At 46.3% G+C, this 14357-nt stretch overlaps 1 protein-coding gene across 2 annotated transcripts in view; it reads left to right on the top strand.

The window, feature by feature from the left end:
- Positions 1-350: 350 nt before the first annotated feature.
- prkar1b (protein kinase, cAMP-dependent, regulatory, type I, beta) overlaps positions 351-14357 on the top strand; it is a 202919-nt gene continuing 188912 nt past the window's right edge. The window contains exons 1-2 of one of the 2 annotated variants that reach the window (XM_072559834.1): positions 351-451; positions 828-1005. In XM_072559834.1, coding sequence (XP_072415935.1) covers positions 838-1005 — 168 coding nt within the window. In that variant the 5' untranslated portion in view covers positions 351-451; positions 828-837. The other variant, XM_072559835.1, reaches the window with a different exon arrangement.

Below are 14357 nucleotides of genomic sequence, written 5' to 3'. Positions count from 1 at the left end.
ATTTGCACTCTCCATATTATTGTGCATATTTCTGTTTCCTGTGTTGCCTCAACGAAGAATGTTCAGCGACGTGGTCCAAGAGAATTGTATTTGGCAAGGTAGACGGCATACCTCAGCAAGTGGGACGAGAGGGAAGATTTTGATTCCGAGGAAGAGTCACTGGACCCGATACGTTAAATCTGCTTTCACCCCACAGATGCTAGCAAAACTGCTGAGATTTTGCAGCAATTTCTGGTTTCCAGCGTCCGCAGTTCTCCGTTTTTTTTTGCCCTGAGCAAGATTTTGATTGACAGACGGGAGAGATGCGCAAGCTCACTCGCGAGATGCGGTGCGAGTGCGCGCGCGCGCGCATGAAAAAAAAAGGCGATCGGCATCGGTTGCGTGTCTGCGCGTGCACGAGGAAGGGAGCGGGCGAAGGTTGGCGAAGAAGCGTACGGGGGACTCGGACAGAGTGAGTGGAGGCTGCAGCTGGGCTCGCGGCGGCGGGGGGTGTTCTCGCGGAGGGTGTGTGGGGAGACAGCGGCAGCATCACCTGGAGGGAGTGGGCGGGGCCAGCCTCCAGCGAGGCGCCCAGGTGAGGTCGAGACCTTTCCCGAATTGTGTTCGGGTTTGAACCGCCTCGCGACCCTCACCAACAACCGCCGCTGGCGAAACGGCGTCAACCATCCCTCCCAATCAATACCCGCCATTGCCATGGCTGGCATTACACTGGCACCTCCCCTATCCCTTGCACGCATTCATTAATTTGTTATTACTATTGTTGCTGTGTGAGGAGGGGACAACGCAATGAACCAAATTTCCTGTAATTTTCTTTATGTATCAAAAAGCTGTTGAAACATGGCGTCTTCGAATATGGAGGAAGATGAGAGCCTGAAAGGGTGTGAAGTTTACGTCCAAAAACACAACATCCAGCAAATCCTGAAGGAATGTATTGTTAGCCTCTGCATTGCCAAACCTGATCGACCAATGAAATTCTTGAAAGAATACTTTGATAAACTGGAAAAGGTAAAGGTCAAAGAAAAAAAGTGTCTTCGTTTACATTTTAGTCTTTACTTGGGGAAGAATGGAAAATCTTTGGTTATTTTTCCAATGCATGCGATGCTGAAAATAACTGTTGATTCTTAAGTGATGTCACCTTGGCTATTGGCACCTTTTGGTCTTGTAAACATGAATGTTAGATGTAGTGACTTCTGATGTCAGCAAATCTTTTGACATCTTTGCAAACCAGAAGGAGACAAAACCAAATAACTGGTCAGTGGCTGTGACCTCCAAGTTGAATGTTCAAGTGCTTAATTTGATCAGTCTGGGTGGAAAATTCTGCTTCATGCTATGGTTACTTGACTGTGTTATGATCTCTTATTAAATGAAGTAGATGGTCAATTTTTTTGCATATTGAATGAATTATTAGTAGAAAAATTGTGCATTACTGTATTTTGCAGTATAGTAAAACTCCTTTCATCTGGTTGCTGATTGTAACTCCTGAATGTTTCAGCCTCTCTTCTCTCCTCCCTTGGGTCACTCTTTAAAACTTAACTCCTTTTGGTCAAACCTTTGGTCACCATACTAAATATCTCTTTATTTGGTCTGTGAAAATTTTTATTTGACAGTGCATCTGTGAAATTCCCTGGGATGTTTTACTCTGATTAAGATGCTACATTGTCTAAGTTCTTGGTTATTCCATAATTAAAATTTTATTCCTCAGCCCCACTATTCAAATACAGATCGTAACTGGCATGTGGATATGTTACCAGAACCTGTTATGTTACATATCAAGAGTTGTCTGCTGAACTTGAATGGTGCAGTATTAATATCCCAACCCGTGGAGCTGGAGGCCTGGGTTGAAGTTCCATCTTCTCAAGAAGTGTGTGATAATATCTCTGAACAGGTTGGCTAGAAAGATATTTTAAAGGAAAAACTCAAAACTGTTAACTGTGAGATTATGATCTGTATTTTATTACACTCTTACACTTTGCTAATTTAATTCTATTCTGTCTAATCTATCTGAAAGCTGCTCCCTTGCCTTATTGTCTACATGTACTTTATTCTAAGTTTTTCATGTTTATAACATAAAGTGCCTAATTGATAGCTCATGCCAACTCTGTAGAGTAACCCAGTGAGTCTCATGCACCCTGCTCTCTATTTGCATACCCTTGAAATTTATTTTCTGTAAATGCTTAAATTTCCTTGTGAAAACATCGACTGTCTCTGTTTCATCCACCCTAATAGGGAGCAACTCCTTACCACTTGCCTATATATATTAAAAAAAAGTCCTTGCATTGTTTCGGTATCGCTTGCCCAAAACCTTAATTCTGTAATCCCATGAGAAGTTGTGTATATTCCCTTTGCAACAGAAATGCGACCTCAGGCCAGTTCATGCAGTATCACACAGATTTCTGAATTACTTGGAAATTTAGTTAACTTTCAATGATATAATTACGTAAGTTGAAGCTAACTTAACTTCAGCAAAACTGTACAACTACTGATCTGGGATCTGAATGCTGCATGGCCTCCTGGACAAAAAAAAATCATGTGTTTTTATGTTTAGATTTTTGTAATATTTAGCAAACGATCTGAATGATTAACGTTTATTTATAACTTTGTGATTACTTTAGAACGTCGACCATTTAGAGTCATTAAGATGTACAGTATAGAAACAGATCCTTTGGTCCAACCTGTCCACGCCGATCAGATATCCCAACCCAATCTCGTCCCACCTTCCAGCACCCGGCCCATATCCCTCCAAACCCTTCCCATTCATATACCCATCCGAATGCCTCTTAAATGTTGCAATTGTACCAGCCTCCACCACATCCTCTGGCAGCTCATTCCATATACGTACCACCCTCTGTGTGAAAAAGTTGCCCCTTAAGTCTCTTTTATATCTTTCCCCTCTCAACCTAAAACTATGCCCTCTAGTTCTGGACTCCACGGCCCCATGGAAAAGACTTTGTCTATTTATCCTATCCATGCCCCTCATAATTTTGTAAAACTCCATAAGGTCACCCCTCAGCCTCCGACTCTCCAGGGAAAACAGCCCCAGCCTGTTCAACCTCTCCCTATACCTCAGATCCTCCAACCCTGGCAACATCCTTGTGAATCTTTTCTGAACTCTTTCAAATTTCGCAACATCTTTCCAATAGGAAGGAGACCAGAATTGCATGCAATATTCCAACAGTGGCCTAATCAATGTCCTGTACAGCTGCAACATGACCTCCCAACCTCTGTACTCAGTACCCTGACCAATAAAGGAAAGCATACCAAACGCCGCCTTCACTATCCAATCTACCTGCAAGTCCACTTTCAAGGAGTTATGAACCTGCACTCCAAGGTCTCTTTGTTCAGCAACACTTCCTAGGACCTTACCATTAGGTGTATAAATCCTGCTAAGATTTGCTTTCCCAAAATGTAGCACCTTGCATTTATCGGAATTAAACTCCATATGCCACTTCTTAGCCGATTGGCCCATCTGGTCCAGATCCTGTTGTAATCTGAGGTAACCCTCTTTGCTGTCCACGACACTTCCAATTTTGATGTCATCTGCAAACTAACTGTACCTCCTTATGCTGGCATCCAAATCATTTATGTAAATGACAAAAAAGTAGAGGACCCAGCACCGATCCTTGTAGCACTCCACTGGTCATAGGCCTCCAGTCTGAAACACAACCCTCCATCACCTTTGTGCCAGTTATATATCCAAATGGCTAGTTCTCCCTTTATTCCATGAGATCTAACCTTGCTAATCAGTCTCCCATGAGGAACCTTGTCGAACGCCTTACAGAAGTCCATATAGATCGCATCTACTGCTCTGCCCTCATCAATCTTCTTTGTTACTTCTTCAAAAAACTCAATCAAGTTTGTGAGACATGAGTTTCCATGCACAAAGCCATGTTGACTATCCCTAATCAGTCCCTGCCTTTCCAAATACATGTACATCCTGTCCCTCAGGATTCCCTAAAACAACTTGCCCACCACTGAGGTCAGGCTCACCGGTCTATAGTTCCCTGGCTTGTCTTTACTGCCCTTCTTAAACAGTGGCACCACGTTTGCCAACCTGCAGTCTTCTGGCACCTCACCTGTGACTATTGATGATATAAATATCTCAGCAAGAGGCCCAGCAATTACTTCTCTAGCTTCTCACAGAGTTCTCAGGTACTCCTGATCAGGTCCTGGGGATTTATCCACCCTTTACCGTTTCAAGACACCCAGCACTTCCTCCTCTGTAATCTGGACAATTTGCAAGATGTCACCATCTATTTCCCTACAGTCTATATCTTCCATATCCTTTTCCACAGTCAATACTGATGCAAAATACTCATTTAGTATCTCCCCTATTTTCTGTGGCTCCACACAAAGGCCGCCTTGCTGATCTTTGAGGGGCCCTATTCTCTAAGGGTAAAAACAATGACTGCAGATGCTGAAAATCAAATACTGGATTAGTGGTGCTGGAAGAGCACAGCAGTTCAGGCAGCATCCAACGAGCAGCGAAATCAACGTTTCGGGCAAAAAGCCCTTCATCAGGAATAAAGGCAGTGAGCCTGAAGCATGGAGAGATAAGCTAGAGGAGGGTGGGGGTGGGGAGAGAGTAGCATAGAGTACAATGGGTGAGTGGGGGAGGAGATGAAGGTGATAGGTCAAGGAGGAGAGGGTGGAGTGAATAGGTGGAAAAGAAGATAGGCAGGTAGGACAAGTCAAGGAGACAGTAACTGAGCTGCAAGTTTGAAACTAGGATGAGGTGGGGGAAGGGGAAATGAGGAAGCTGTTGAAGTCCACATTGATGCCCTGGGGTTGAAGTGTACCAAGGCGGAAGATGAGGCGTTCTTCCTCCAGGCGTCGGGTGGTGAGGGAGCGGCGGTGAAGGAGGCCCAGGACCTCCATGTCTTCGGCAGAGTGGGAGGGGGAGTTGAAATGTTGGGCCACGGGGCGGTTTGGTTGATTGGTGCGGGTGTCTCGGAGATGTTCCCTAAAGCGCTCTGCTAGGAGGCGTCCAGTCTCCCCAGTGTAGAGGAGCAACGGATACAATAAATGATATTGGTGGATGTGCAGGTGAAACTTTGATGGATGTGGAAGGCTCCTTTAGGGCCTTGGATAGAGGTGAGGGAGGAGGTGTGGGCACAGGTTTTACAGTTCCTGCGGTGGCAGGGGAAAGTGCCAGAATGGGAGGGTGGGTCATAGGGGGGTGTGGACCTGACCAGGTAGTCACGGAGGGAACGGTCTTTGCGGAAGGTGGAAAGGGGTGGGGAGGGAAATATATCCCTGGTGGTGGGGTCTTTTTGGAGGTGGCGGTAATGTCGGCGGATGATTTGGTTGATGCGAAGGTTTGTAGGGTGGAAGGTGAGCACCAGGGGCGTTCTGTCCTTGTTACGGTTGGAGGGGTGGGGTCTGAGGGCGGAGGTGCGGGATGTGGACGAGATGTGTTGGAGGGCATCTTTAACCACGTGGGAAGGGAAATTGCGGTCTCGAAAGAAGGAGGCCATCTGGTGTGTCCTATGCTGGAACTTGTCCTCCTGGGAGCAGATACGGCGGAGGCGGAGAAATTGGGAATATGGGATGGCATTTTTGCAAGAGATAGGGTGGGAAGAGGTGTAATCCAGGTAGCTATGGGAGTCAGTGGATTTGTAAAAAATGTCAGTGTCAAGTCGGTCGTCACTAATGGAGATGGAGAGGTCCAGGAAGGGGAGCGAGGTGTCAGAGATAGTCCAGGTAAACTTCAGGTCAGGGTGGAATGTGTTGGTGAAGTTGATGAATTGCTCAACCTCCTCACGGGAGCACGAGGTGGCGCCAATGCAGTTATCAATGTAGCGGAGGAAGAGGTGGGGAGTGGTGCCGGTGTAATTACGGAAGATCAACTGCTCTACGTAGCCAACAAAGAGACAGGCATAGCTGGGGCCCATACGTGTGCCCATGGCTACACCTTTGGTCTGGAGGAAGTGGGAGGATTCAAAGGAGAAATTGTTAAGGGTGAGGACCAGTTCGGCCAAACGAATGAGAGTGTCAGTGGAAGGGTACTGTTGGGGACGTCTGGAGAGGAAAAAATGGAGGGCTTGGAGGCCCTGGTCATGGCGAATGGAGGTGTAGAGGGATTGGATATCCATGGTGAAGATAAGGCGTTGGGGGCCAGGGAAACTGAAGTCTTGGAGGAGGTGGAGGGTGTGGGTGGTGTCTCGAACGTATGTGGGAAGTTCCTGGACAAGGGGGGGATAGGACAGTGTCAAGGTAGGTAGAGATGAGTTCAGTGGGGCAGGAGCATGCTGAGACAATGGGTCAGCCAGGGTGGTCAGGCTTGTGGATCTTGGGAAGGAGGTAGAACCGGGCAGTGCGGGGTTCCCGGACTATGAGGTTGGAAGCTGTGGGTGGGAGATCTCCTGAGGTGATGAGGTTCTGTATGGTCTGGGAGATGATGGTTTGGTGATGGGGGGTGGGGTCATGGTCGAGGGAGCAGTAGGAAGAGGTGTCCTCGAGTTGGCGTTTGGCTTCAGCGGTGTAGAGGTCAGTGCGCCAGACTACCACTGTGCCCCCTTTATCCGCTGGCTTGATGGTGAGGTTGGGATTGGAGCAGAGGGATTGGAGGGTTGCGCGTTGTGAGGGTGAGAGGTTGGAGTGGGGGAGGGGGGACGACAGGTTGAGGCGGTTAATGTCCCGGCGGCAGTTGGAAATGAAGAGGTCGAGGGCAGGTAATAGGCCAGCGCGGGGTGTCCAGGTGGATGCAGTGTGTTGGAGGTGGGCGAAGGGGTCCTCGGAAGGTGGGCGGGAGTCCTGATTGTGAAAGTAAGCTCGGAGGCGGAGGCGACGGAAGAATTGTTCGATGTCACGTCGTGTATTAAATTCATTGATGCGTGGACGGAGGAGGATGAAGGTGAGTCCTTTGCTGAGGACTGATCGTTCGTCCTCAGTGAGTGGGAGGTCTGGAGGGATGGTGAAAACTCGGCAGGGCTGGGATCTGGTGTGGGTGTGGAGCTGGGAGTGGGGTCGGAGCCAGTACCTGGAGTGGGTGTGATGGTGGGGGGAATGGGGGTGGAGGCATGAGCAGGGGTAATGTTGCCCTCGGGGTTCTGGGGTGTGGGTATAGTGACGGGGGTCTGTGGGGGCCGTGTCAGCAGAATGCAGGTGAGTGGCGCTGGTGGGGGTGGAAGTGGTGGTGATCATGGCAGTAGGGGTGGTGGAGGTCACTGAGCATGTGGCATCAGCGATGATGTGAGGGCCGGAAGTGGCTGTGGGAGTGGCCATGATGTGGGCGGAAGTGACATCATCACTCAGCGTGGGGGTGGTAGCTGCGTCAGCCGCTTGGCTAATGGCGTTTCCGAGGCCAGGGGAATCTTCTGGAATGTTTGAGGAGCGCTGGTTATGGAGGTGGGTGGATAAAAGTTTGTTGTACTTACAGTTTTTGATGTTTGAGATGGAATTGAAATACTGTTTGTTGAGAGTATGAATTCTCCTGAGGATGTAGTACAGAGTGGGTCCTTTGCAATTCTGAGAGAGTGTGGCCCTCAGCTGAGGCAGGGATGACTGGAGAGAGGTTAGGTGACGGCGCATTGCTGCAAGCGTGGAGCGGAGGATCCTGAAGGAGAACTGTTGCTGGTGTTTTTGAATCTGTAGTCGGTACTGTTTCTCCTGTTCGGGTCCGAACTCTGCTGGTTTAAAGGTGGTCTGGAGTCCGTGTGGGATGAGTTGGTTACGGAGGCATGCACTGAGGAAGCAAATGTGGCTGTGGTACCGAGTTTGTTTCACGACATGGTTGAAGAGCTTCAGAGCAGAGGAAATGACCTGGGAGTTGCAGTGGGAGAGGGACTCCCTGAGAATCTTGTCGAGAGAGGAGGAAAACTTCTTCAAGGCAGGCATCCTTGCAAGAGGATTCGCAGTAGGGTTAAAATCAACAAGGTAAAAACAATGACTGCAGATGCTGAAAATCAAATACTGGATTAGTGGTGCTGGAAGAGCACAGCAGTTCAGGCAGCATCCAACGAGCAGCGAAATCAAAGTTTTGGGCAAAAGCCCTTCATCAGGAATAAAGGCAGTGAGCCTGAAGCATGGAGAGATAAGCTAGAGGAGGGTGGGGGTGGGGAGAAAGTAGCATAGAGTACAATGGGTGAGTGGGGGAGGAGATGAAGGTGATAGGTCAAGGAGGAGAGGGTGGAGTGAATAGGTGGAAAAGAAGATAGGCAGGTAGGACAATTCTCTCCCTAGTTACCCTTTTGTCCTTAATGTATTTGTAAAAACCCTTCTCCTTCGTCCTATTTGCCAACGCTATTTCATGTCCCCTTTTTGCCCTCCTGATTTCCCTCTTAAGTATACTCCTACTTCCTTTATACTCTTCTAAGGATTCACTCAATCTATCCTGTCTATACCTGGCATATGCTTCCTTCTTTTTCTTAACCAAACCCTCAGTTTCTTTAGTCATCCAGCATTCCCTATACCTACCAGCCTTCCCTTTCACCCTGACAGGAATATACTTTCTCTGGATTCTCGTTATCTCATTTCTGAATGCTTCCCATTTTCTAGCCGTCCCTTTACCTGTGAACATCTGTATCCAATCAGCTTTCAGAAGTTCTTGACTAATACCGTCAAACTTGGCCCTTCTCAAATTTAGAACTTCAACTTTTAGAACTGGTCTATTCTTTTCCATCATGATTTTAAAACGAATAGAATTATGGCCTCAAAGTGCTCCCCCACTGACCTCAGTCACCTGCCCTGCCTTATTTCCTCAGAGTAGGTCAAGTTTTGCACCTTCTCTTGTAGGTACATCCACATACTGAATCAGAAAATTGTCTTGTACACACTTCAGAAATTCCTCTCCATCTAAGCCTTGAACACTATGGCAGTCCCAGTCGATGTTTAGAAAGTTAAAATCCCTGACCATAACTACTCTATTATTCTTACAGATAGCTGAGATCTCCTTACAAGTTTGTTTCTCAATTTCCCTCTACTACTGGGGGGGGTCTATAATACATTCCCAATAAGGTGATCATCCCTTTCTTATTTCTCAGTTCGACCCAAATAGCTTCCCTGGATGTATTTCCGGGAATATCCTCCCGCAGCACAGCTGTAATGCTATCCCTTATCAAAAACACCACTCCCCCTTCTCTGTTGCCTCCCTTTCTATCCTTCCTGTTGCATTTGTATCCTGGAACATTAAGCTGCCAGTCCTGCCCATCCCTAAGCCACGTATCTGTAATTGCTATGATATCCCAGTCCCATGTTCCTGACCATGCCCTGAGTTCCTCTGCCTTCCCTGTTAGGCCCCTTGCATTGAAATTTAATTTATTAGTTCTACCTTGTCTCTGCCTGCCCTGACTGTTTGACTCGCTTCTGTTCTCAACTGTACCAGTCTCAGATCGATCTCTTTCCTCACTATCTCCCTGGGTCCCACGCTTCCCCCCGCCACAACCTAACTTGTTTAAATCCTCCTGAGCAGTTCCAGCAAATTTCCCTGCCACTATATTAGTCCCCTTCCAATTTAGGTGCAATCTGTCCTTCTTGTACAGGTCAGTTCTACCCTAAAAGAAATTCCAATGATCCAAAAATGTGAATCCTTCTCCCATACACCTGCTGCTCTATGCTGCTACTCCAGCCCTCACTAGCTCGTAGCACTGGGAGTGATCCAGATATTACTATCCTTGAGGACCTCCTTTTTAAATTCCTACCTAACTCTCTATAATCACCCTTCAGAATCTCAACCTTTTCCATTCCTATATTGTTGGTTCCATTGTGGACAATGACCTCTTGCTGGCTCCTCTCCCCCGTGAGAACGTTCTGCACCCTCCCTGGGACATCCTTGATCCTGGCACCAGGGAAACAACACACCATTCTGCTTTTTCTCTGCTGGCCACAGAAACATCTGTCTGTACCTCGGACTACAGAATCCCTGAACACAGTTGATCTCTTAGAACCCGATGTACCCCTCGTTGCATTAGAGCCAGTCTCGATACCAGAAACCTGGCTGTTCCTGCTACGTTCCCCTGAGAATCCATCACCCCCTACTTTTCCAAAACAGCATATCTGTTTGAAATGGGTATAGCCACAAAAGACTCCTGCCCTAGGTGCCGACCTCTCTTAAGAGGTAAAAACAATGACTGCAGATGCTGGAAAGCAAATACTGTATTAGTGGTGCTGGAAGAGCACAGCAGTTCAGGCAGCATCCAACGAGCAGCGAAATCGATGTTTCGGGCAAAAGCCCTTCATCAGGAACTCTTCCCCTTCCTGGAGTTAACCCGTCCATGTGACTGTATCTGAGACTTTCCCCCCTTCCTATAAATGCCATCCATCACATACTGTTGCTGTTGCAAATTCCTCATCGCTTCTATCTGTCTCTCCAACCAATCCACTCAATCTGATAAGATTCTCACTCAACACCATTTATGGCAGATATAACCCGCAGTAACCTTTAAACTCTCTTTAAACTCCCACATCTGACAAGAAGTACATATCTCTGCAAAAGCCATTTTTGCTCCTTCACAATCTACAGACCCATTATTCCTCTCTTATTCCTCTACAAAACACTGTCCACATTTCCTAAGCATTATTTCCCATGGATCTCCTTTTTTAAAAAAATCTTTCAGTAAAGATTGTCTGCAAACAAGTAGGTTTGTTTCTAGTTGTCAATGAAATAGAGGAAATGTTGACTGATTGGACTTCACTGCTATAGGAAACTCAATTCTAGCTGAATGGAAGACTTACAATTAAAAGGATAAGTTAGATGTCAAACTAAACTTGGCAATTGCAGTAGATACATAGCAAGTAGATCAAATAATCTCTCCCTTCACTGCTAACGCAGTGCAGCAATTCAGAAAGTCAACTTGGAAAGGATCTTCTAAATCCACAACCCCTCCTATCTAGAAGGCCATGGGCAAAAACGATATGGGATTAGCAGCACTTAGAAGTTTCCTGTGAAGCCATACATTAGTGACCTGAATAAGAAGGATGGGTTGCAACTGAATTGCAAGAGGCCTAATATATTAGCGGGGAGATTTGCTCAAGCCACGAAAGAGGATTTAGATGAGAAATTGGAATTGGGGATAGGGGGAGGGGGTTCTCCCTGGGAGTTAGTGAGGCAAAAATATCAGTCTGAGGCTGCAGTTGGGAAAAGGAGCAAATTGAGGTTGGCAGGAGCAAAGCAGAGGATGTGATTGGGCTTGTAAATACACTGCATTTATTTCAATGCAAGAGGCCTGACAGGCAAGGCAAATGAGCTCAGAGCATGGTTGGGAACATAAGACTGGGATATCATGGCTATGACAGAGACATGGCTCAGAGATGGACAGGACTGGCAACTCAATATTCCAGGGTAGAAATGCTATAGGAAGGATAGAAAGTGGGGCAACAGAGAAAGGGGAGTGGCATTTTTCATTCAGGGTAAGATTAATGCTGTACTGAGGGAGGATATACTGGGGAATACATCCAGTGAAGTTGTTTGAGTGGAACTGAGAAATAAGAAAGGGGTGATCACCTTGTTGGGATTGTACTACAGACCCTCCAGGATTGAGTGGGAAATTGAAAAGCAAATTTATAAGGAACTCTCCGTTATCTGTCAGGATCAAAGGATGGTAGTGGTAGGGGATTTTAACTTTCCAAACATTGACTGGGAATGCCATAGTGTTAAGGGTTTAGATGGAGAGGAATTTCTTAATTGTGTACAAGATAATTTTCTGATTCAGTATGTGATGTACCTACTAGAGAAGGTGCAAAAATTGACGTACTCTTGGGAAATATGGTAGGGCAGGTGACTGAGGTGTCAGTGGGGGAGCACTTTGCGGCCAGCCACCATAATTCTATTCGATTTAAAATAGTGTTAGAAGCAGATAGACAGGATCTAAAAGTTAAAGTTCAAAATTGATGATATTAGGTGAAAACATTCAAAGTTTATTGTGGGCGGATGTTTGCAGGTAAATGCGTGATTAGAAAATGAGAAGCCTTCAGAAATGAGATAACTTGAGTCCAGAGACAATATGTTCCTGTTAGGGTGAAAGGGAAGGCTGGTAGATATAGGCAATGCTGGATGACTGGAGAAATTGAAGGTTTGGTTCATAAAGAAGGAAACATATGTTAGGTATAGACAGCAGAGATTGAGTGAATTCTTAGAGTATAAAGGCAGTAGAAGTATACTTAGGAGGGAAATCAGGAGGGCACAAAGGGGACGTGAGCTAGCTTTGGCAAATAGGGTTAAGGAAAATCAAAAGGGTTTTTATAAATACATTAAAGGTAACTGGGGAGAGAATAGGACCCAACCAAGATCAGCAAGACAGCCTATGTGTGGAATTGCAGGAGAAGGGGGAGATACTAAATGAGTATTTTGCATCAGTGTTTACCGTGGATAAGGACATGGAGGATATAGAATGTGGGTAAATAGATTGTGAGAATTTTTCAAGATGTCACCTTACAGATGAGGAGACACTGGATGCCTGAAAACGCATAAAGGTGAATAAATCCCCAGAACCTGATCAGGTGTACGCTAGAACCTTGTGGGAAGCCAGGGAAGTGACTGCTGGGTCCTTTGCTGAGATATTTGGATCATTGATAGTCACATATGAAGTGCTGGAAGACTGGAGGTGGACTGACGTCGTGCCACTATTTAAGAAAAGTGGTAAGGAAAAGCCAGGGAACTATAGACAGGTGAGCCTGACATTGGTGGTGGGCAAGTTGTAGGTAAATCCTGAGGGACAAGATTTACATGTATTTGGATATGCAAGGACTGATTGGGATAGTCAACATGGCTCTGTCTGTAGGAAATCGTGTCTCACTAACTTGATTGAGTTTTTTTAAAGTAGAAATGAAAAGGATTGATGAGGGCAGAATGGTGAGCATGATCTATATGGACTTCACTAAGGTGTTTGACAAGGTTCCTCCTCATAGTCGACTGGTTAGCAAGGTTAGATTACATGGAATACAGAGAGAACTAGCCATTTGGATACAGCACTGGCTCAAAGGTAGAAGACTGGGAGAAGTGATGGTGGAGGGTTGCTTTTCAGACTGTAGACCTGTGACTAATGGTGTACCACAAGAATATGTGCTGGGTCCACTGCTCTTCATCATTTACTTTGGATTCGATTTGGATGTGAACATCGGAGATATAGTTCGTAAGTTTGCAAATGGCCCCAAAATTGGATGTGCAATGGACAGCAAAGAAAGTTATGTCAGCGTACAATAGGATCTTGATCAGTAGGGCCAATCAGCTGCTGGAAATTAAATTTGATAAATGTGGGGTGCTGCATTTTGGAAAGGCAAGTCAGACCAGGACCAGGAATGATGAAGGGCTCCGGCCCAAAACGTCAATTTTCCTGCTCCTTGGATGCTGCTTGACCTGCTGTGCTTTTCCAGCAACACACTCTCAACACATAGGAACTGGCAGGTCATGTTGCAGCTGTACAGGACATACAGGTGTGACCACGTTTGGAATATTGTATGCAATTCTGTACTCCCTCCTCTTGGAAGGATGTGTGAAACTTGAAATGGTTCAGAAAAGATTTACAAGGATGTTGCCAGGGTTGGAGGGTTTGATTTATCGGCAAAAGTGAGGACTGCTAATGCTGGAAACCAGAGTCAAGATTAGAGTGATGCTGGAAAAGCACAGCAGGTCAGGCAGCATCCGAGGAGCAAGAAAATCGACGTTTTGGGCAGTGTTTCCTGACGAAGGGCTTTTGCCCAAAACGTCAGTTTGAGTTATAGGACAAGGCTATACAGACTGGAGCTGTTTTTCCCTGGAGAATCAGAGGCTGAGGGGTGACCTTATAGGGGTTTGTAAAATCATGAGGGCATGGATAGGATAGACAAAGTCTTTTTGCCTGAGGTGGGGGAGTCCATAACTAGAGGGCATAGGTTTAGGGTGAGGGAGGAAAGATATAAAAGAGACCTAAGGGGCAACTTTTTCACGCAGAGCGTGGTACATGTATGGGATGAGCTGCCAGAGGAAGTAGTGGAGGCTGGTACAATTGCTGCTTTTTAAAAGGCATCTGGATGAGTATATGAATTGGAAGGATTTGGAGGGATATGAGCCAAATGCTGGCAAACAGGACTCTATTAATTTAGGATATTGGTCAGCATGGACAAGTAGGATGGCAGGGTCTGTTTCTGTGCTGTATGTCTCCAACACTCTTTGACTTGGAACTATTTCGCTGTTACTTCACTGGGTCAAAATAAAGGCCTTCCCTTAATTACAGCAATGTGGGTGTGCCTACCCACCAGGAATTATAGCAGCCCAAATTGGCAGCGCAGCTCATCACATCTCCTGAAGGGAAATTTGCAATGGACAATAACCTGGAGGCTGCAGCTGGGGGCTTGAGGAAGGGACTAGGCCAGCGCAGTGTCGACGGGATGGAGTGAGGAGTGAGGATATTGTGTGAGGAGGGGATTAAGCAATTCACTTAATT

This window comes from Chiloscyllium punctatum, chromosome 40 (assembly GCF_047496795.1).
Source record: "Chiloscyllium punctatum isolate Juve2018m chromosome 40, sChiPun1.3, whole genome shotgun sequence".
Taxonomy (NCBI): Eukaryota; Metazoa; Chordata; class Chondrichthyes; order Orectolobiformes; family Hemiscylliidae; genus Chiloscyllium; species Chiloscyllium punctatum.
This window is presented reverse-complemented; position numbering and strand designations above follow the sequence as displayed.